This window comes from Ischnura elegans, chromosome 11, assembly GCF_921293095.1.
Source record: "Ischnura elegans chromosome 11, ioIscEleg1.1, whole genome shotgun sequence".
Taxonomy (NCBI): domain Eukaryota; kingdom Metazoa; phylum Arthropoda; class Insecta; order Odonata; family Coenagrionidae; genus Ischnura; species Ischnura elegans.
This window is the reverse complement of record NC_060256.1, coordinates 89,398,631-89,422,155: the sequence shown is the minus strand read 5'-3', so window position 1 is coordinate 89,422,155 and position 23,525 is coordinate 89,398,631. Positions and strand designations below refer to the sequence as shown.

Below are 23,525 nucleotides of genomic sequence, written 5' to 3'. Positions count from 1 at the left end.
ATGTTATTTGAAATATAAATATCTCAGTAAATGCACTGACATGAAAGAGTGGAGCAGTTGTGATTCAAATGCATAGCAAATAACATTGTTTTACAAGTAGACGAGAGTAGAAGCCATCATATCAAGTGGCCATATTGAACATCAGGTACATGTAGTTCTGTTGAAAAGCATAGGATGCAATTCAATCAGTCATTGCAGTGAGGAAAAGTAAATCGGCATAAAAAAAATTTGGATGCTATATCCTCACCATATCCTTCTTTATCTCAACATTTTTTGTGATCCTTGCTTAACTGGGCATTCATCTTGCCTCTACCTCGGTGTACTCAAGCTGGATCTTCACTTCTTCCTGAGATAGTGAGCCCATATTGCGGTTGACCATCCTTGTACCCCAGGACAGTACAATGTGGTTTTAGATAAATGATGCCTTGTGCTGACTAGGAAATATACTCCTGGTAAATTCAAGTGTGCCATAAAATCTTGATTTCAGCAGTTGGAGGGACTAAATTTGTTGCTTCGAGCAATCAAAATCAAGAGTTGGAGAAGAGACCGTAGCCAAGAGAGGAAAATGCTGAGATATAGACCAGAGGACTCAGATCTTTAGATTTTGTCCTTAAGATACATTTAAAAAATTTGGGGATGGGGATACATAAAAAAGAGGGCAAACATTTTGGGGAATTCAGTCAGAGGGGGTATGTATGACTGTATCTTCCACATCTATCCCATGACCCTGAATAGACATCCCGCAAATGAGTACCTAACCTCAACCCCTCCCCCATTCCTGCTTTTATATTTTACCCCACGTAGACCTACCCTCAATATACCTAAATACCAGGCTTGCTGCTCCTTAGGTTAGACAGCTCTTGATAATGATGTGTAAGCATTGAAACCGGTCGAGGAAGAATAAAAAAGTGTGGAAAAATACTCCTGCTGTTTCAATTATCACTATCCATGGACTCCCACAAAGTCAACTCGTCAACAATCAGTTTGAGGATTATATTCCTTATATTTTAATTGACCCATACCTAGGAAGTAAAAGAAACACAGAAAATCCACCATTGACTTGATAAATACTACATGAGGATGACCAGTTCATCTATTCTCCATGAAACAAAAGAATGATGCAGGTTTGATGGTAATTATATTACATACAAACAAATATTATCCTCAGGGACATTATTAGTCGACATCACCCACCTCATTCTTTCCATCACTACCTTCATTTTCCTCCGGTAAATCCAACAACTTTTGAGATTCATGAGTGGGCGATGAATCCCTTGCGTCTTCTTTCCCATCCTCAACCACTTCATCTTTGATCTCGTCCTCCAGTCCAGTGCCCTCTTCAACATCTTCCCCAAGGCTGTGATGGCAAGTTTTGTCGTCCTCCGGATCACTTTCATAATATTCATCCGAGTCCTCCTCCTCCTTCACTTCTTCTTCTTCTCTTGGGGTTGGCGAAATGCTATTCACTCCCTTTGACTGCAGTTTGACCGATAGCTTCCTGGATTTCCCTCCACTCTTTGAATCCTTTGGCTGCTCCTTCGCCATCTTCCCATCCAAAACTTCTTTTACTGCTTTTCGTGAGAGATGGACCTGGAGGATTAGTGCTATGAGGAGCATGAAAACTACACAAAAAAATTCATCAAACCAGGTAAAAATGACAAGCACAAAACATGTATGTATAAAAGAACCACTCAGAATGCACACATACATTTTTCATAATTTTTTGAAGGGAAATATAAGAAGTGAACAATGGGGGTACCAATTGAACCAATCTATTAATGGCCTCTTGAAAAGTATGGAGTGCACTCATGAGACACTTTCCCTCAGAGGAAAATATTGCATGGTACAATTTCAACAACAACTAGATGAGTCTTCTACTATTTATACTAGGAGCTGAGCTCCAGAAGAATAATTTTGCAGTCTCCACAGAGAGCTTGCAAATTGTTTCTAAATAAAACTGTTGGCATTTTAAACAGTCACTCTGTGGAAACTATATTTGCTTGTATTTTACTTCTAATATAATTTTCATCAATCACTTGTTATGCATAGCCCAGGCCATAATCAAAGCATAACCATAAGTTGCCGCTTCTGAGTGATTTCACATGCAACAGTGATCAAGAGCCTGTCAACCTCACTGATAAACCTGATCCCCATAATGGGATGAGGAGGTAAAAAGAGCGGACTGACAATGTTCTTTGGCAGTGAATTCAAGCTCAAAGTTGATGCCTAAGATATCATACCAATATGCAGTGACTTCTCTTCCCCAATTCTATAGAATTGTCTCTCAACAGCAGGGGTGCAGCCAAGAATTAAGGCTAGGGGAGTTTTAGGCGCAACTAATACTTTGGGGTGCAGGGTATTGCATACCCACCAGGGTAAGCAGGAGTTGTGGGGGCCCTCCTCCAGAAAATTTTAAGATTAATGGCTCAAAATGGCGAGTTTTACGGCTTTCTGAGGGATATTTAATTGATCATAACACTATTCTATAAGTAATACTGATCCAATGTCATTAAAATGGATTAAACTCAAAAATTTCTCTGAGGTTTTGGGGGGTTTTATTTGGGGGGTTTTGGGGGGTTTTATCCCCCAAAACCCCCCCTCGCTACGCCACTGCTCAACAGAGCCTTCAGTTACAAAGCCAGTTTCCCTCACATAATGACCAGCACTTAAGCAGTCACACAGAGTCAACAGCTAGTTACTTAGCCAAATAAAGTTATCATTAGGACTAACAGGAACTGGTGGGAAATAGTATTGGGGAGATGGGAAGAATACTTGATAGATGGAGGAGGGGGAGGAAGAGATCAATAGGATTAATAGACAGAATAAAAGGGATTGGGCCTTATTGTAAATTGAAGAGGGAATTCCAAGATGGGGTTGGAGATGGCCGACCTGATTCTCAAATTCTCCACGAAAACATACCTTATTTAGTAAAATAGTGAAGTTTAAAAAAAACAATGGGGGCTTAAGAAAATGCGTAAGTCACAATACCTGAGACTGTCTCTCAAACAGAGTTGGGATCTGATAAACTCGCTTCATCATATTCTCCATTTGGTGGCAATGGATCTGGTTTCGGATGCGCTCTTCTTCCCTCCGTGTGCACGCTCGGAGAGCAAGGTCGTCCTCCACCCCTCCCCACCCAGAGACCAGTTTCCACGCTGGGTCCTTGCGGAACTCCCTTTCCCTCAATCTCGCCTCTTCCCTCTGACGCCTCTCCTCACGCCTCCTCACCCTTTCTTGCTCAGCCCTGTCCCTGTCGGAAACCCCAACACACAATGAATAAACCAGCGCCAAAAGCACTTTGCCATTAAATGGCATATCAAAGGCATGCAGAGTAGAGAGTGCCTCTTCAAGCTTAATCACGTGGATATGCAGCATATTAATAAAAAATAAAAATTACAGGCAATTTTCCACCTTAAGTTTCTTTTTTCACTTTTTCTGGAAAACAATCGGTAATTGTATACATATTGTTACGTGCGAGGGTTCCAATACAAAAAGCAACTGTTCTTATTTCCGGAACACTTAACACCTTTATTTCAGTAGAAGTCGTACACATTAACTCTCACTTCGTTCTCAAAACACAATCTCCTCACTCCTCTATTTACTCAAATCTCTCCGTCGTTAAAATAAATAAACCCCGTTGTCATGGATGATTCCTCCGCTACACTGCCCCCTCCTCAAGGCTGTTTCGTCCCGGAACAGTTCTTACCCACGCCTTGACCATGTTGTTCGGCCGCCAACGTGCGTTCACCTCTTGATCCTCCTCAACTCTTGCATTGCCACCTTCGTAAAGTGCCAATCGATTGTAATGGACTACCTTCGCCTTTCCTCTAGGGGTTTGTGGAGCATGTCAGGGTATGTGCGGCGCTCAGGTTCGGGCAGTGTAGTAGCCATCATAGCCTTTGTCATAACTGTCATAGTATCCATTCCTCATTGATGGTGGAGGTGGCAGTCCAATCCTGTCCATTCCAGGGCCCCTGCCATCCATTCCTGGTCCTCGTCTGTCATAGTCCCCACGACCGTCCCTCATCATGTACGGAGGTGGGGCTCTTCCCATTCTCATCCCCCTCATTGGTCCTCCTCTACCTCTCATCATTGGACCAAAGCCTCTACCACGACCACTCTTCTTACTAGAAGATTGCTCAACGCTAATCTGGACACCCATAAATTCAGCATTGTTCAGGGCCTCTATGGCACGGACGGCCATCTCATCAGTCTTCATGTGCACAAAGCCATACCTGTTTAAAATGTCACACTCGGTAACAGTTCCATACCGCTCAAAAAGGGCCCTCAGATCTTGTGCCTTGGCGTCTTCAGGGAGACCGCCCACGAAAATTTTAGTTTTAGGGGGAGTGCTCCCAGTACGGATATCGTCACCCATTTTTGAAATTTTAGTAAGATGCGTAGTCTGTCGATCTGCTCTGCTCTGGCAATGGTGTCGATCGAGAAAGCGTCCCTGCCGCATCGTACTATTTTGGCAGCGACTACGGACATGTCCAAGCTCCCCGCAATCCCAACAGCGTATATCTCTTTTTGTGGGTTGTCCTGTCCTCCGTAAAAATTTTGAGACGATCTTTTCGATCCTATCTTCGAGAGATTCTTCTTCGCTCGTGCTTCGGACATGAGTTAGGATTTTTGAAGTTTCGGTTGCCGCTTGGAATTCCAAGGCTCGGGCTAGTGCGTCGTCCAAAGTTTTTGGGTGCATTAAGCGTAGAGCTCTCTGCAGTTCCGGATCAGCCACACCAACCACGAAAGACTCTGCTGACAATCGCTCAATAAATTCACTGGGCGCCGAGGGATAAGCCAAGAAAACGAGTCGCGCGATGTCCGCTTCAAATTCCTGCAGTGTCTCGCCACGGTTTTGACGTCTAGTGAGCAATTGGCTGTGGTAGACTTGTTGAAGGTGTTTGTCACCGTACCTCATTTCAAGTCGGCCCACCAGACACTCGTAGTTCCTGTGTTCATGGTCAGGCATCGCTTGAAGAATGTTCAAAGCGTCTCCTCGCAGCGCCACAATCAAGCCCGTAGCTCTGTCTTCCTTCGTCCACCCGTTGGCGTTGGCCGCGGCTTCAAACTGCTTGAAGTAAGTAGACCAAGGAATCTTGCCGTCGTATGTAGGTGGTTTTACACGCACGGCCTTGATACTAGGAGCTAGTCCTGACAATACTCCAACAGTGCCCGTTTGCGTCAATTCTTGAGCGAGAGTTTTCAGACGATCTTCAATACGCTTCTCTACATCGACTTCTACCATTTTTAAATCTTCTTTTACGTTCCTTAATCTCTCTTGCACGCCTTGTACTTCCGAAGTGACGTATTTCAGTTCTTCCTTCATCTCGTTGACATCCGCTTCCAGCTCATCTTTTACTCCGCTAACGTCATTTTCAAGCTTGTCCTTTAATTCTCTGACGTCGTCTTCCAACCCACATTTTACTTCAGAGATCTTCGCCAGCAGTTCGTCTTTGATCGAGCGAATAGTACTGGCAATTTCTTTCAAAGTTCTGGAATACTCGGCACGCTCTTCTTTAAATACAGTGAGGAAATGCGTGAATTCATGCGCGCCGACTTCTATCTCGAAGGAGAAATCCTCGGGGTCCACGCCTTCGGCCTGAAGCGCCTCACGAAGTCGCAACTGAAGGACTGCTTTCGTCCCGCTAGTCTCCATGTCACGTTCCGCCAACTCGCGCTTCAAATCCGCCACTTTCAACTCACTTAACTTAGCTGCCTTTGAAGCCATGCTCCTACTTCGATTGAAAATAAGTCGTGCTTCATACAAAAATAACAAACACTATAATTTATGTTTCGTCCCCTTCTGACACCAGTTGTTACGTGCGAGGGTTCCAATACAAAAAGCAACTGTTCTTATTTCCGGAACACTTAACACCTTTATTTCAGTAGAAGTCGTACACATTAACTCTCACTTCGTTCTCAAAACACAATCTCCTCAATCCTCTATTTACTCTAATATCTCCGTCGTTAAAAAAAATAAACCCCGTTGTCATGGATGATTCCTCCGCTACAATATTATTAATTGGTAGGCACTGATTGCAACAAAAAAATTTCTAAAACAAATAAATTTTCTTCACAATATAATTAACGCAGATGTAGTGAAAAGAGCTCCCATAACAAATTGGTAACAAATAATATTTCTGAAAATTACACTAAAAATCAAGAACTATGGAAAAAAGGTTTATGTAATATTTTCCACATCTGACAGAGAGAAATATCCCACAGAGAAAAATCATTTTCCCCCCACAGCAAGCAAAATAACTTTGGCCTAATTCATCAGGATCCATTGTTTCATTCTTTTATCGACATACTATTTAATTTTTAACACATGAATGTGATTTAGTGCCCAGCAATATATGTACATGCAATTAGACATGAACAGGACAGCAATAATCAGTTTACTGCATTTAAGCTCGTAACTCTGGTGGATGTAGAACTCCTGATGGTCCAGGATTTCTATTAATTTATTTTATTTATTCCCACACCACCGAAAAGAGTACATACTGGATTTCAACAAATTTAATTATCATACAAGCACAAAAAACCATGCCCAGGATGGGGGTAACCTACTAAGGCAGGACTTGAACCCGCAACCTCTTGTTCGGCAGGTGAGGACTTAACCCCGCTGCCACAGAGGCCAGCAAATTATTTCTACCTTCTTTTTTCAGGAATTACAATTTTTCTTCTCTGTTTTGAAGAGCTCTGCATTGCTTTTGATAGTGTCCCTACCTCAAATGTGAATATGTACTCCACTGAGGAAAACACGTCGCTGGCTACTCTACAGTTATTTCCTTGAATAAGGCCCAACGCTAATTTAGTGCAAGATAAATAAAACCTGATTATCACATATCTTCCATGACTTTGTTAACTTCTTCAATTCAACTGTCTAATGTTCTTGAGTGAATCTCCTCATGCCCTTTCTTGAGATTATGCCACACCTTTCCGTTCACAAACCAAATAAGTACTACCATCACCACTTTTTGAAAATTGTGGCAATCTTTAGGACTGGTAAAAAAATATAATCTGGAGCATGATATAACATGATATTAGATCGACAAAGCTAAATAAAACCTATACCCTCACCTACAGCCTAAGTCTTCCCCATATGCACCAGAAGAAGTGTCCTTTCCAAAATAAAATTGAGTATTAATGTAAATAAGGAGCCATTAAAGCTATACATTAAACAAAAATAGAAATAGAGCAGTAGATGGGGGTTTTCCATTATCGGAATTGTGAGTGAGAGTTAAAAGGGAAAAAATAAGCGGGTTTTTTAAATTGTCTCATTGAAAGACATTAACAGGAAACATGCCTAAAATATTTCATTCTGATGAACCTGATTATATTGACAAGCAACTTTTCACCAATGATCAATACAAACAGATAGGGATTTTAGGAATATCCTAGTCACATAAATTAAAGAGAAAATAATACTTTTTATGTTTGCTCCACAGATATATATTAAGCCTAACTAAAATACACACAAATGCTTTGGTTTCATGATTTTACCTTTCTAGGATTAAAGGCATCAAAAACTACATTTAATTGGTAGTCATTAAATCAGCTTATTAAGTTTACAATATGAAAAATTATACAATATATTCATGTTTACTTTAGATACTTCATTTGGCAAAATGCTTTGGAAAACATGTAATTCCCAAAACCCATAAATGGTATAATAATGCGTCTGTTACAAGAACAGGAGATCAAGAGATGTCATGGTATGGTCTTGATTTCCCTGTATCATATCAAATCCCCAGACTTATTCCGGAATTCCTTGACCAGGAACGACCCTGTAATTTAACCTCATGTCCACTGTGTGTGGTATACTCAGTCTGGCGAGAGTGTGACCCACGGGTGAATCACACCAAACTTTTAGTTGCATTTCATACAGTACCCTCCATAAAATAACTCTAACTTCTCACTTAGAAGAGTGGCAACAACTACAAAATGAAGAAAACTCATAAATTTGCTGCAGCGTGACCCACGGGTGGGTGGGTCAAATTTAATTAGGTGAAAACACTATATTCATGAATTTTAACATGGGATACAGCCTTTATCATAAGTCAGGTAAGTTAAGGAACAGTGCAATTCCTAGATAAGTGAATAAGCTAGCTCCTCATGCAAACACAAACAGCCAATCAACAATTGCAATTAGGTAATATCAACTGAAATAGGCAATAAATGGGTGAAATGTAGCATCAGCCAAACATTTTGCAATCATGGAAAGGAAAAAGTGAAGTTTAAGTGATAAATATGTCATGTACATAATCAATTTGAATTTCAAACAGAGGTTAGTTAGTTAAATACTACCTAGATGACTGTATACGTAGAACAGAAGCCAAGTTGTTCCTATGTAGTGTTAGAGGCCCAGCCGAAGCTGGTCGATCTCTATCTTTGGTTAGGCTCGCAGCTTTGCAAGATGAGTGACAGCACTTGAGGGACTAAAGGCAAATGTAATAATTAGCAATGAAGGAAACAAACCTTCGTTGCAGAGATGTATTCATGAAAGTTGAAGGCCAGCGCACATCATACAAAAAAGACACAACATCAAAGTAATACGGTGATTAATAAGAAATTATAGAGTCATGAGTGTTTACCATTTAAAATATTTTTAAATTACAGGAGCAGGCACTGAGGGACGAGGAGATACTGAAATCTGAGCTCAAGGGGATATATAAAAGGGAATCAAGTAATATTAGTGAGAATGATTTGTGAATGGGATGAAGAGAGGTACATAGATCTCATACTGGTCAATTCAGACTGACAAATGAGTAGCTGATCATGATTATCCATAGTACAGAACAACTAATGCCAAAAAACATCAAAAGTTTTGTTTTCACGAGATAACCAGAGCTGAATCATGCATATTGTAGATGAGCATGACTTTCACTACATTTACAACCAAGCTGATATTAGTCTGTCTCATTTCAGGTTGGCAAACAAAGGGAGACAAAGAGCATAAAACACTGAAAAATTCTTTTTTTCACAAAATGGTCTCAGGGAATTTAGCCTGAGGTGTATGCAGAAATTTGCATAGAAATATGAAACCCTACTCAGCAAACTTTTGTTGAATTGAGGTTTAACGACCAATATATATGTATATTTTTTAAGACAAAGGACAAATTTTAGAAAAAGGACCAATTTTGAGCATAAAACACTCAATGCGACTCATTTTAAAAATTATGGAAAAAGTAATATTTTTTGATTTTTCAAAAGTTTGACCAAAGTAAGTAAGATCTCTATTTCCCCTTAAAAAAAGAAAGAAGGGGATTTATTTTCTTTAGACAATTACCATTAGAAGAGGTCACATTACAATTTTAACTTTGAACGCAACACAAACAATAAAGTAATTTTTAATTCAAATTTTTGACATTTCGATCCAGATATGCAGGTTGAAGATATGGTTCAATTTTAAAACTTTTTTTCTTCTAAATCAGATTGACAAGTAGCCAATTTTCCGAGTTAATACTGTTCCATTCTGGCACTTGTGTTTTTTACCCACCATTATGAACATGGTAAATGAAACAACCCTATTCTTTTCACACACTTTTTTAATGTATTCCCATCAATTGAAACAACTGAGCATCATTCTCAAGGTATATGTGCGGCAAATGGGTACAAGATTCAAAAAAACCAAATGGAAGAGCAAAAACTAAGTTGGAACTATAATGATAGTAAATCATATTTAGCTAACGCCTTCTCAAGACTGGTAATTAAAGTGAATTTAACCCCAAAATCTTACATACATATGATATAAGTTTTAATTTAAATTATTAAGAAACAGTGGAAATGTCAAGACACTTTTATCAGATGCATGTTTTTGAATGATTTGACAAATTTTAAATACTTACAAATTTTTTTAATGGTTTTTAAATCCGATTTATATTCACATGCCAATTGTACCTCCATTGCTGTCCCTGATGGAACCCAACCCCCATACCACCCCACCCATTGCTCCTATCCTAAATGCCCCTTACCTCTCGACTCGAGTCTTCCCCATCCCTCACTGCTCCTAGCCGTGAAGTAGAATCTCAAAAAATCATTCAATTCAGACATATCTTGAATTTCTAGCCCAGAAATGCATGTATGTTATATTTGAACCATATTATTTGAAATTTCTTTCCTAAATCATATTCAAAATACCTGTCAAAGCCGCATCTTGGCCAACAACTCAATTTTTGTTTTGTGAACTTGATTTTCACTTATTTTTTAAAATTACTTGTAAATATCGTACAAGAAAACATTTTTGCACTTTATCTTATTATTCTAACAGTTTACTAAAGTTAAATTCCTCAAATGAGATTCAACTCCTTTTTGTGAAAACGTGTTATGAATCCGAGAAAACAGATTTTTAAAGATAAGACATAAAATATATATCAATAAAAAATAATGGAAATCAAGATCCTAAAATTAAAATGAAATAATTGGTTGAAGTAAGGCTATCTGGACAGATTTTTTGAGACGCAGCTAGTGGACTGGTATTATGAAATACAGTAGGAATCGATCGAAGTTATAAAAAAGCTGAGTGGAAAGTTCAAAGATTTTTCATTAACCATATTCAATACCACTAACATGATTAAATTTACATTTATGATTGCTTCTCAAGAGAAATTTTTGAGAAGCATAAGTTGTACCTTTTTGTCATGAATCATTGCAGTCTCCAGGTGGAATGGTTGTGGAGTGGTAGTGATGTTCTCATTCTTCCTCCCCTCAAGCTCCATTCGTAAAATATCATGAGACAATTTGTAGTTTGGAATTTTGCTCCTCTTCCGCTTGGGACGGCAACATCTCTCCACTTTGTCTTCATCCATTGAAAATCTTTCCCGTCTCAAATTTGCCTTCTCTCGTGCAGCCATTGATGGTGGCAATGAAGATGATCTTAGAAGCTCTTCGGAACGAATTCTTTTCCTCAGAGTCCTACCATTAAAGAATACATGACTAAACCAAAGGCTAACCTAATTACATAATTAAAGTGCTCCATAGAAATTAGAACAAAATTCTGGCTAAGAACTAAATATGTATACAATAATTGATGATGAGGCACAATTCATTGATGCATCTCCCAAGTCAATGACATTACGTCAACATATTTTTCCAGCTCATTGGCCATTAGTATATTTCAAGGGTGCAGGTAGGAATTAAGGCTAGAGGAGGTTTTTAGGCGCAAATACTGGGGTGTCTGCGGGTGTGGAATACCCGCCAGGGTAAACGGGAGGTGCGGGAGCCCTCCTTTAGAAAAATTTTCATATAAATGGTTCAAAATGGTGAGTTTTGCGGCCTTCTGAGGGATATTTTATTAATATTTACACTATTCTATTAGTAATACTAATCCAATTAAGTAAAATTAATTAAATTTAAAAAATTATCTGAGCTCTGAGGGGGGGGGGGTTATCCCCCAAAACCCCCTCCTCACTGCGCCGCTGCCAAAGCTGCCCAACACATTCTCAAGCAAGGACCACAAAAGGTAATATGATTTCTAAATATGAGCAACATTGCTTTCAACACAATCACCATTAGATATACATATGCAACAATTTGAGGCTGTATAGATATATCCAGCGATTTTGTTTGTTCACATCAGTGAGTCGGAAACATATTTCAAATCAAATTACTGTGTTCTGCCAGGTTCATGCTACCTAACTGCACCGTCTGATTGCAAAAATTTTAACTTGGGTAACTCCCCGGTAGTGCACATTTACTCATCAAGATAATAGCATCCCATGCTCTCATGAAGCGTTGAAGTAATTTTTATTAGACTTTTTTGCATTTTTAATAGAGCAGGTTTCTCACATAAATTTTTTCACCATTTTTCAATAAATAATGAGACAATGTACCAACATTGATTTTACAGTTTATTGTTCACAATAAAGCAAAGCAAGTCATTGATTTAACAGATGAAAAACATGCAATGACCGTAATATTTACATAATTAGACTCTCAAGTAAAGTGTACTCATTTCTTAAGTAAATACAGTGCATTTCACAATGAGTTTCCACCAGAAAAATGTTTTCAATTCAAAATAGAAACATGGCAACAGCAACACTACAATGAAATTTGTTGCCTGGGAAACACATTAATGGTTTCACGTATCAAAACACTGCCTGGCAACATGTTACTGAAAATTATCAACCTGCTTCAAATCATTATTAAATGATTACAAAATGATGAGGTTACAAATTAGCTCTAGTTCACAGTCATTTTGCTGAAAAATCTAGCAATTATGGTAGAATGTGTATATTTATGTATTCTAGAATGTAGAGGCAATTACATGAAATTCTTTTCTACTAAATGAATTATTGTAATTAAAAATCAATCCCAGGCAACTTTAAAGTCTATAAATAATCAAATCTGAGAATATGTACATGGTCTACCCAGTCAAAACAAAAATTATGGCCACAATGTGGCCGCATTGTGGTTTACATGCGGCAGTTATGGCCACGGCTAGCCACAGTTTGCCATATTATGTGGGTGCCATCCATCAAGCCATAGTTTTGCTTGCCAAACAAATGTGCAACTATGGCAACATTTTGAGTCGCCTCAGTAAGGCCACAGATTGGTAAACCAAACATTTATCAACATAAGTATTGTTTTGGTTGCTATTGATACAGGTTTGTTGATGAGTTATTGAGATTTGGTTGATTCTACTAATATAAAGAAAGTGCGTGAAAGAAAAAAGAATATATATTTATTTAAAGTTAAAAAGCTTCCACATTATTTATTGATATCATTAATATTGGTGTGTTTACCCGAGTTTACTGTGAGTACTGTGATACTGAAATGTGGGGAAGATTGGTTAGGCTACCATAATTGTTGTAATGAATAAATATGTTTTAACTGTTACTGATTTCCCGATAGGTCTAGTTAACATATCTGGAGGTGGACAGGTAACACGTTCCAGTCGCAAATCCAAGGCAATATTGTAATGACCAACCTATCTGCAATGTTGTTTTGTTTCTTAAGTGACTAACCTAGAAGATCATTCAGGGATGTCATGGTGCCAGAATGCCATTCCGGCACTGGTTAAGAAAAGATATACCTAATAGCCAAACAACACTTTCATCAATTTTGGTGCTTCAAAATTTCTAATATTATTCTTAACCAAACTAAAAATATTTTTCGATTTGTTTATTCTGTATTTTCTGACATAATTGAAACACACAGAGTAGTATTTCACTTGTAAAATAAGTTAAGAAAAGTGTGTTCCGGCACTGATAATTTTGCCATGACGTCACTGAGACCATTAACCCTTTCGCTGGGGCCAACCCTTCAGAAACCTACCGGTCTCATGCAGTGAAAGCACTGAACATATGGCAGGGAGGATGTAAAGTTACCTACGTTCACAGCAGCCTGCCAAGCAAACGTACCAGGTATGTTCATAGCATTGAAAGGGTTACAGGTTATTTTATGTTATTTATGGTCCATTTTCTGCAATAATAAAGTACTTATAAACATAAACATTTACCAACTACTTTTCTTCGCATTTACCTTTCCACTATAGATCACACAGTTAACTGCACAGAGAAAACTACATGGAGGGTGACAACCAGAGGGCAATCTACCCTACATATCACTTATATTGATTGTAAATAAAAGTTTAAATGCTTTATTATAATTTTTGGTTCACATTTAGTTTTCTAAAACTCATTATTTCTGCATTGAATGGTGGCCTTGATGGGCATGGGATGATTGAAATCTTCAAGGTACTACAATATTAGTACAACAGAATTATTATATTAGTACTTATATATTTGGGGTGGGGCATTGTGGCTTGCCAAAATGAGACCATAGTGTGGCTAAGCATACTTAATCCACATTATGGCAGGCCACACTTTGGCTACATCATGGACAGGGGTCAAAACCATTAACCCTTTCGAGACGGCAGAGTTTTCGTCTTAGCATGACTGCCGTACTGAGCCCCAAGAGACTCTTCTTTCTCGTGGTACGGAGCATTTTTGGAGAGCATTCGTTAAGAAGGGTCTCGCTGTACCTTTTTCGACCCCTCCACGCAAGGACTTCGCATTATCTCGGACTCCGAGAGTAGTTGTGCTCCCTCCTTTCCGGGTTTACGACCATACCTGCGGAATTGGTTCGCGGTCAACTTTTGTATTGCTTATATGTATTTAGCAAATGGATAATTGTTGCCTGCACGTAAATTGCAGACTTTGAATTGAATTCCTTATTTTTTTCTGAGCATTGCCAAATTTTAAACGAAGTTCTAAGGCCAATATTAACGCATTTAATGCAGCAACAATTTCCATGCTGATGTTTATACATAACTCGAGACATAAGTTAATATTTATCGTAGAATTTCGAAAATTGTAAACGCTGCTCAAAAGACAAATAATTCAATTCTTAGTTTATTTTTCTTGAGAAATGAAAAAATATTTATTTCAAAACCTGACTGGATAAAGAATTGCCTGACCGCTGTCCCTCACCGCTAAGAGGGGTTATAAAGGACGAGGGGTCCGGGTACCTGCTCCCGGATTCCGAGGGTAAATCCTAAACCCCGCAGGGTTGGGTCCCGAGACAAAGACAACGTAAACCCGCGACCGTCCTAAAAGGGGGAGAGCTAGAAAATGTATATATACGGCTTTCGTTATCCTGGCTAGGAAAATCTCACACGCACATATACGGGCCGTCGTTTACCGGGTCAGGAAACGTCCACACGCATATATACGTGTAGAGTAGGGAAAAGGTTAAGGTGCCCTGATGGAAACCACTATGACCATAATGGTGTGCCACAGTACGGCCGCATTTTGGCCATGATTTTGCGTTGACTGAGTACAGAATGAAAATTTTAATTGGCAAAATCTGGTGTTTGAACAAGCAGTGCAATTTTTATTTGGTGAACTATATATAAAATTTGATGGTACCTGTAAAATTCATCTTCACGCATCCTCTGATAAACATGACTGCTAAAAAGATTCCTCGGAACTGGCTTGGCTTTGAATAATTTCATTGGCTTGGAAATATTGCGAAGTTCAGGTGAAGAATGAGTAACTAAGTATCTCTTCTCTTCCTCATCTCTTTTCACAAAACTGAATGGCTTCATCATAGCTTTTAAATTTTCCATGCTTTGTTTTTTGACCATCCTTCTCCTTAAAAATAAACAGGTTAAAATATAAATTTAAGCAGCTGAAGCAAGCACACACATCAGCAAGCTGCTCAAGCTTGGAGCAAGCCCCATCATTGATTCCAAGGTCCTTAATGAGGCCAAAAATTACTAATTCCATGGTATATTCCAATTTAACCAACAGCAGAATATAAAAATATGTTAAGTACCATTTAAGTACATTACTAAAGAAACGGTCGGTACTTAGTACAAAACTCACAACAAGTCTAAGGCTACAACAATTGAGACAATGATTGCAACCGTTGAATAAACTACAATTACAAAAAGGCTACAACGATGGAGACAAAAGGAAAGAGTACATTATTTAGTGAAAATTCAAACCGAATGGGTGAAAAAGTATAAAATGTGGTATATCTGGGAGGTAAGTTTAGGAAATAATTCAAATTTTATCTTTTTTAAATAGGACAAAATTTAACACCGACTATGATGACAATTGAAAGTTGGATGGCATACAAGTTTTTGTAACTACTTCAGGAAAAAAGATTATGCAGAAACATACTAGCCCTCATAATTTCTTGGTGACTTGTTCAACCACCCAAAACATACCTAGTCTCCTGCTCATTTAGAATTTTATCGTAGAGAGGAATACGAGACTCAATTGGTACGGGTTTTGTCTTGAAGCCTTTACTTTCACTCTTGGACAAATCACGTTTGGAACCATAAAGCTCACCCCTGAGCTGACATATTTCTCGATTTTCTTTTTCTCTGAAAATACAAAATTGATTGTAAAAGTTTTATTAACATGCCTAAGTTTAAAGATGATATGAAATGATTATATTGAGAATTTATGTTCATACCTGGAGACCATATTAAAAGGAACAGGTACAGTTATTTTTGGATCTTTCCATGCAACACTTTTAATTTGTCTTGGAGGTGGACAATCGGAGCATCTAAGATCAAGATTGCTATCTGAATCGGAAAATGAATGCCCTGACTTTGGGTAGTAATCATCAATACTGAAATTGTCCCACGCACTATCAACAAGAGAACCTGAGCTTACTCTAACTTGTGGATGATTCTTCCTCGTACTTTTTGAACTTGAATCTCTAGATAAGTTCAGCAACTCTTTTTGTTGTTTCTTGTGAGGAGTTTTCTGCGGTGGTGGATTGTTATCAGTAGCTTTCTTTAATGACATTTTTGAACCAAATCCATCATTCTCGGACACAGTATTGTCGTCGTTTTCTGTATGTATCTTTCCATTGTCAATTGACTCAACAGTACTTTCTTCGCTCGTTGACACCTCCAACGAAGAGTGATGCTTTTTCACTTTGCACCGCTTTGGCGATTCAAATCTACTCTTGGCAAAGGTTTGACTGCTTGTATTGGATACAAACTGTTTCCTAGTTTTGAAAGAACTAGTACACTTTTCTTTTACCCGGTTATCTAAGCAATTCACTCCGACAATGCCACTATGCAAATCTGAGCAAGGATTAGATCCAACGGATGAAACTTCCTTCGATCGAGACTCTGGCTTCGCGTCTTTTATGTCGTCCTCTACACATTGAGAAGTTAAAGAACTGCTATATTGCTTCTGCTTCTCCTTAAGGTGTTGAATTTTTCGATAGAAATCTTCATCGGAAAGGTGGTTCAAATCACCGTAGTCCGGAATGCTTTCGTAAAAGTCTATGAAGGCCTTCAAAGGCCTAGCAGAATCACAGGACTTAATATTAGGAGACAATTTACTTAACTTTGTCCGTGGAATCGAAGGACTACTCAAAATAGGCCCGTACGCACTAACCACAACGTCTTTTCGAGAATTCATAACTAACAACGCATCATTCTCCCTTTCATACGATGGACTGGGCAGCCCACTGCTTGGGTTGATAGGAACTTTTATACAGGAGTGTGTAAATGATGAATCACTGTTACTCGTTGGCATGACAGCCTCATAAATCCTTTGATTGGAAATACACCATGGAAACGATGGAATCGCTTTCCTAAACTTCACATCATCATGGAAACGGAGATCAAACATTCGTGCCGTGAACAACAATGCCATCTATTGATAATCCAACGAACGTAACGTAGAATTTTTTTTTGTTTACCGCGTAATTCGAAAGTTAATTTGCTGAGAAATATTTGGAAACATAACATATGTTATTATCAGTGACGGTCTGGCTGGGTCGGCTGGTCGGCAATCGCCGAGGGCCCCGAGCTTAGGGGGCCCCCACAACGCTCGCGTCTATCATGAAGGAAATGAAAGGTATATCCAGCGATTTGATCGTTGGATTATTCTTCCTCATAGGATAATCCTCTAAAATCGGTGGCACAGTAATGGTTTTGGTAGGACCCGCCCGCCTTTGTGACGGTGCGAGATTCCTCGTCCCATCCCTTCCTTCCCTATCCCATTGGAGGCGTAGTCGGGCTCCTATCGCGGCGGCGCCTCCTTCCTTTTTCCTTCCTGTCCTACCCCTTCTGCGGTGCAGAGGTGATAAGCTAACGCTTCCAGACCTCGGCCCAGGAGTGTAACCTAGCTAGCCCGACCTAGGGTTTCGTATCCACTGCATGAAAGGTGAAATAAAAATTACTTAGATTACTTGAACCAAAGTTTTTTTGCAACTATAAAATTCTAGGTTCTCTTTAGCTGCTTTATTCACAACATACTTAGCACAAATATTATGTGAAAAATGAAGGTGTCAGAATATAAAAGAGATCCTGACGATTTTTTGAGAGGTTAAGTCAAAAATAATTTACTTCCGATTTTTTTTTAGATTTCAGTGAAGTTTCATGGTGAAAATTCATTAAATATGTAATAGAACCATAATCAATTGTTAAATTTTTTAAGTTGTGGAATTTTTATTTTTGATTGGCTTTTATCTGGTTTTTAACCCCTCAACGCCGTCATGCATACCCAATACGCTTCCTGACCTACTGTATATAATATTTTTTCTTCGCCAGATATTGTTTTTGAAATTAAAACTAATTACTCTACCTTTTGAAGAAATGTTTTTCTTCTCCGATAAAATATTCATAGTTGCTTTATACCTTCAGGATATTTTTAAATGTTTCGATGAAATTCCGTTTTAAACCAGTGCGTTGACTTCAGTTCAAAAACTCTACGCCTTCCTTCAACTGTACTATCTTGAAAACTGCCACCTATTCTGCTTGTGGGACGTCAAGAAGGGTCAGCTACTTTAGCTTGATATACGGTATCTTCTAAGCTCACTGCCTTCTCTCCATCTTCTCCTTGTGTGTCGTCACCTCGAGCCCCAAGTGTTTGGTTCGCCTCGTTAGTCCTAAGCGTCCTAAGCGAAGGGGCCATGTGCCTAGTCCACAATAGGGTGGTTTCCTATTAATTTTTTATTGCCTAAATTGAAAGATTATTACTCCTAGAGTACGTATTTCACGCTTTTAGATTTTTAAATGATGATATCATTTTTCGTGATTAAATGAAAAGTGAAAATTTTCAAGTGCCCGAAAACACGACGGCTAAGTAGAATTGATGGGAAAAGTCCGTGTGACGTATTTCTGGTTCCAGCTGTTGGCGTGTGAGGTGACCTTGGGACAAGGCTTGAGCGCTGATACGACGCAGGCTGCTAGCAGGTGGCTGAATACCCTGCTAGCAGGTAGTGCTTGGCTTAAATAAGGGTTATTATTCCCTTATCAAACGGAGGAAACTTTCCAACCTTAGGTAATTTTAATATGTGATTATTAAGATATGTTTCCCTGAGCTCTGTGCCTCATGCAATCATTGGTAATCTCAGACGATGTAAAACTCCTATCTACTCGTAAAGAAACTATAGGTCCCTATGTGACGTCACGTTGAGTTGAATAGCATGGGCGCCAATCTGGCCTTTTTCAAATGAGGATAAAATTGACCCTTGCCATTCGTCTAAACAGGTATTTCTAAAACCAAATAATTTGTATATTATGAATACACTAATGGTGGGTGAACACCCTAACGAATCGCAATCAATGCCTTCCGTTTTCTTTGATGACGGAAACTACCCTATTGATGAATAGACTGGTGAACTACTTATTATCAGATTTTTGAAACACTTCACCAGTCACTGATGGACTAAGCAGTAAATGATGGCACAAGCAGAGTTTCTTGCCAGTAATTTTTGTAAAGACTCCATTGTTTTAATTGCACAACAAGTACAAAAGAAAATTCAAGAAAAAGTGTTAACCCTTGAACGGCTAGCGTGCCCACATGGGCACAGCTGCAATGGTTTAAAGAATTGCGTATAAATTCCGACCCAAACATTATAGAGCATTCTGTCTTCGCCAAAAATTTTACAATGCATCACTTTATTCGGTTCGTGTGCTAACGGCCAGCATTTACACCAGCAGTTGACTGTGGCATGATAGGTATTCTTACTCACTCTGTTCGAGGCAGAAAAAGAGGAAAAATGGCGAAGTGTCTTCAGTAAATGAGATTTTTTTCCTTTTTATTTTTGATTCTCGGCTATTTAATCTTATCCTTATAATGAATGTTGTCAACTTCGGTTTCTTTTACCAGCATTGTGATATCTTTCGTACAAGACTAGGAATTTGAATTTATTTTTAGGTGATGCCATATGGGCACGCTAGCCGGTAGCTGGGGGTGTCTTTTTTGGCGGGTGTCCTTCGCTACAAACATTGTTATTGGGTCTGTTATCAAATAATTTCGATATAAAACACTAAGTTTTTGCCAACCTTTCATTATTTTCTTATGTCATCCGATTTTAACGACTTCAATATATATATTTTTTTTTGTAATATTTTATATATTTTTTTCTCTTTCATAGCCCTGAGGATGATTTTAAATAAATCGAAACGTTGGCTATAACTTGGTTTGTATTGACCTAAACTCCAAGAAATATCATAAAAAGTTGTTAAACAAGGTCAAGAATAGAAGAGGAAAAGTAATAATAATATTAATTTTTAGTACAAAAAATACACTTTAAACCATTCAACACTTTTATTCATGGTGCTTGCGTTTTACTTTGCTCGACTATCTAGTATGAAGAATGATAGGGTTATTTTCTACCACCGGTATAGGTACATACCCAACAATCAAGGGCATCCCTTAGCAAAAAAACTGTTGGATTTTAACAGTTACAGTTGGATTCAACAGTTGTCCCAATTAACTGTTGAAATTTTCAACAGTTTTTTTTAACAGTTTTTTCGCTAAGGGATGGTGGAAGGGTTAAAGGATGTTTGATAAATACAATGATGAAGCTCATTATGAAGTGCTTTGTACCGTGTATAAAACTTTGAAACAATAAAAAGTAAATTGAACCTTGATCAAATCGACCACATTGAACGTGGCCAAATTTTCCACCTAAGCCCAATTCCTGGTTGTTAGTGGCAGGGAAACAATCAAGGCAAAAGTTAACAAGCAACCATTACAAGCTCCATCAGTTTTAGTCCTGAACAGGATGGAGGAAACATAAAAATGACCTTCCCTGTGTCTGGGGCTTACGTTCACAATGTGGAAGATTTAAATATGCCACAATAGATTTTCGGATTACTACGAAATTTTTCATGAGCTGTCAAGGCCTTCGAAAGACAAGCTATGGGTAAACCATTGCAGGCATTAGTCCATCGAAACATTCCGAGCAAATCTCATCTTCAGTGACACTGTGTTATTTTCTTGAGTTACCTTGCATTAGGAATTTTCTGCATACCTAAGGGAATGCATTATTAGCATTTACCAATACCATTGCAAAGAAATAGTGAAGGCAACTTGCCCAGATACTTGGAGTGACAATCCTGTCATACCTGTAGATTGTGACAACCGTGTTTAGATGAAGTGCCGAGTAGTGCGCATTATAAAATCCTTGGTATCAATTTTTATCCCCATGTTGAGGTTGCTATTTCCCTTGATGATGAATCAAATGATAGAATAAGTGATAACTATTGAAAACTAGTGGAACGAGTGTCAAAAAATATCTGCGAGAACTGCCTTCCACAAACAACAATACTGCCTAAATTAAAATCTGAATGATCTGGACTTCAAAAATCAGAGAGGTATGTAGTGGGATTTACACGATAAAAAATTATGCTACCATATAATTTTTCTGCTCTTAACCACGTTACTTTCAGCAAGCCCTTTCGTACAAATTGCCTCTTGTGCGGTTAATTCTAATTCCTTTCCCAGTGCCTAAATTCAGCTGGTTTCCTAGATTTTTTTTGGTGAAGAGGTTTTGAGTTTTGTTTTCATTTCAATCACGGAGATGTGCCGATAGGGATAATCTTCTCAACCCCCAACAATGAATATTGAAATCACTGTAAGTTTACACTCGATATCTACCGTAGTTACTCATCCACAGAATTTCTGAGTGAAAAGCCGGCAAGTCGGCGAGGCAGATGCTTTTGAAGATTATTTTGCATCGCCACACACACACTGAGTCAAGAACCGGTAAATGGGATTAGATGCCAGTGAACTACCTTGGCTTGAAAGGCAAAGAAATGAAAATCAAAATGATTCTGTGTATAAATATATACACCAATGAGGGAAAGAGCCCCCCACTGAGATCCTGTATTTGTTACAATATGCCACAATCAATACATAAAAGTTGATTTTCAAAAGCACAATCAATTCCCTGCACTTAAATCTGCAGTGTAATTAATTATAACATTGATCACATCAGCATTTTGTAAATATTGTCATTTAAACTGTATAACACTATCACAGAACAATTTTTCTCAAACTTCAAGTCGTGAACTTCATCGCATAATCGGGTGAGGTATTTCCTGTGACGAGGCAACCTGGAATTAAAAAAAATGATATTATTAAACAGGGAATTAGTTTAGTAAAACACATATTTAAATTATCATTTCATTTCATACATTTAAGCAGATCGTCCAAAAAATCTACAGTAAACGAGCAGCAGCTTTGAAAAATATTCTCTTAATTGATCACTGACAAGGTAAATTCCAATTCCTGAATGCTGAATAAAAATGAGTGGAAACATACGAATACGATTCAGATTCTAACAAATTCTCATGAATACGTCATCCTTCAAAATAAAAACAACAGGTAAACAATCTTTGCCACCAAAATTCAGGATAGTTTGTCACACAACAGAGTTTGAAAATAGAAGGAGACTCAAGAGGAAGCCAAACATGAAACATACTCTCCTACTTCCAAGGATTCATGTAGTAATAACTAGTGATGGGTCGATTTCAAAATTTTAACGATTCCGATTCTGACATTTCGATTCCGATTCTACCGATACCGAATCCATCGATTCTGACGCCATAGGCTCCAAGAAAAATATCACTTATAACTACAAGGGAGAGCCCTGAGTATAGTCATATTCACAGTTATAATAAAGATTAAATACTACGTATATGAATCATGCAATATTTGGCCCTTTCAAATTCTCAAGCAGAAAAACCAACATGTTCATGATGAGCCAGCAGGTTTTGATGTCTCCATGTTACAGTATTACTGCCTGCAGAAAATTGCCTTTTGCTTCACACTTGTGTGACGTGGCAAGTACTTTCCTACCAAAATTGCAAGATTTCGGAAACTGGAATTTTTATTAAAAACTATATCATTGATCTTTATGGATCTTGAATCCTCATGGAACTCAAGTTGACCAAGCGAATGAACTAAAGAACTTAGCTTTAGTTTCGTAAAGCCAAAAAAAATCTATACTTCAAAAGGTAGGGGAGGTAGGGGCAAGGCCCTAAGTTCACAAAATTTCTTCAATAACCATGATGGAATCTTTGGATTATACACCCTCAGTCCCAAAATTATGAATTAGCATTAATGCCTTATACCACACTGATAGCCTACCTACCAGATTTAATATCCATAATCAAAGAGGGTTTATTAGAAGGAAGCATAAAGGTCCTGCTTCTGATGATCTGCACTGCTTGGTCACATTGTAAAAATTAGAGATGGGTCGAATAGCAGATTTCTCGAACTCGAATAACGAATTCGAATATTAAATCATTGCTCGAATACATATTTGAATACCTCGAATACTGAACGATGAATGCGGGTATGTTTGACTCGGTTGCCTATGCAGCAGGAAACACAAGATTTTGGGGAGTAGTTTTGATTTCCTTAAAAGGATTCGAACAGGAATTTAGCTGATAAATGGAATATTTTAATTTTATGGAAACAATTGGGCATACGGTTGATTCAACTAACAACTCTTTCAAATATTCTAAGGGGACACACCACCTCAAAAGAATGATTGCATGTCGTCTCGGCATTTACACTGCCACGATGGATTTCTGTCTGATGTATGCATTCTTATCTACCAAACGCCATTTTATCGGAACGCCCTTCTGATACTCGGCTTCATCCAACTTCTTATTTTCAACAGGTAGCTTGCTTTACCCCCACTCCTGCTGTCAAGTGCTAGCGGAATATCTGAGGCGATTTGCAAAATACACGCGCTTCTCCACCGGATTTTCTTCAATTAACTATTTTCAGTCCATCTTT

At 38.4% G+C, this 23,525-nt stretch overlaps 2 protein-coding genes across 5 annotated transcripts in view; both read right to left on the bottom strand.

Moving 5' to 3' along the window:
- Window positions 1-939: 939 nt before the first annotated feature.
- On the bottom strand, window positions 940-17,108 carry LOC124168134 (protein FAM161A). Of its 4 annotated transcripts, none has more exons than XM_046546254.1 (5): window positions 15,934-17,108; window positions 15,683-15,841; window positions 14,877-15,101; window positions 10,638-10,920; window positions 3,158-3,250 (listed from the first exon to the last, which is right to left on the bottom strand). In XM_046546254.1, exons 1-5 carry the CDS (start codon window positions 17,013-17,015, stop codon window positions 3,239-3,241), a joined length of 1,761 nt encoding a protein of 586 aa, XP_046402210.1. In that variant the 5' UTR covers window positions 17,016-17,108; the 3' UTR covers window positions 3,158-3,238. The 4 variants fall into 4 exon arrangements, with proteins under 4 accessions (XP_046402212.1, XP_046402213.1, XP_046402210.1 ...); XM_046546255.1 differs by having other exon boundaries at window positions 3,198-3,244; XM_046546256.1 differs by lacking the exons at window positions 14,877-15,101; window positions 15,683-15,841; window positions 15,934-17,108 and adding an exon at window positions 940-1,590 and having other exon boundaries at window positions 2,989-3,250; window positions 10,638-10,727.
- A 4,440-nt stretch (window positions 17,109-21,548) lies between these two features.
- Window positions 21,549-23,525, bottom strand: part of LOC124168356 (eIF-2-alpha kinase GCN2) — an 86,299-nt gene continuing 84,322 nt past the window's right edge. The window contains exon 30 of the mRNA XM_046546553.1: window positions 21,549-21,832. Coding sequence (XP_046402509.1) covers window positions 21,706-21,832 — 127 coding nt within the window. The 3' untranslated portion in view covers window positions 21,549-21,705. The remainder of the gene's footprint in view (window positions 21,833-23,525) is intronic.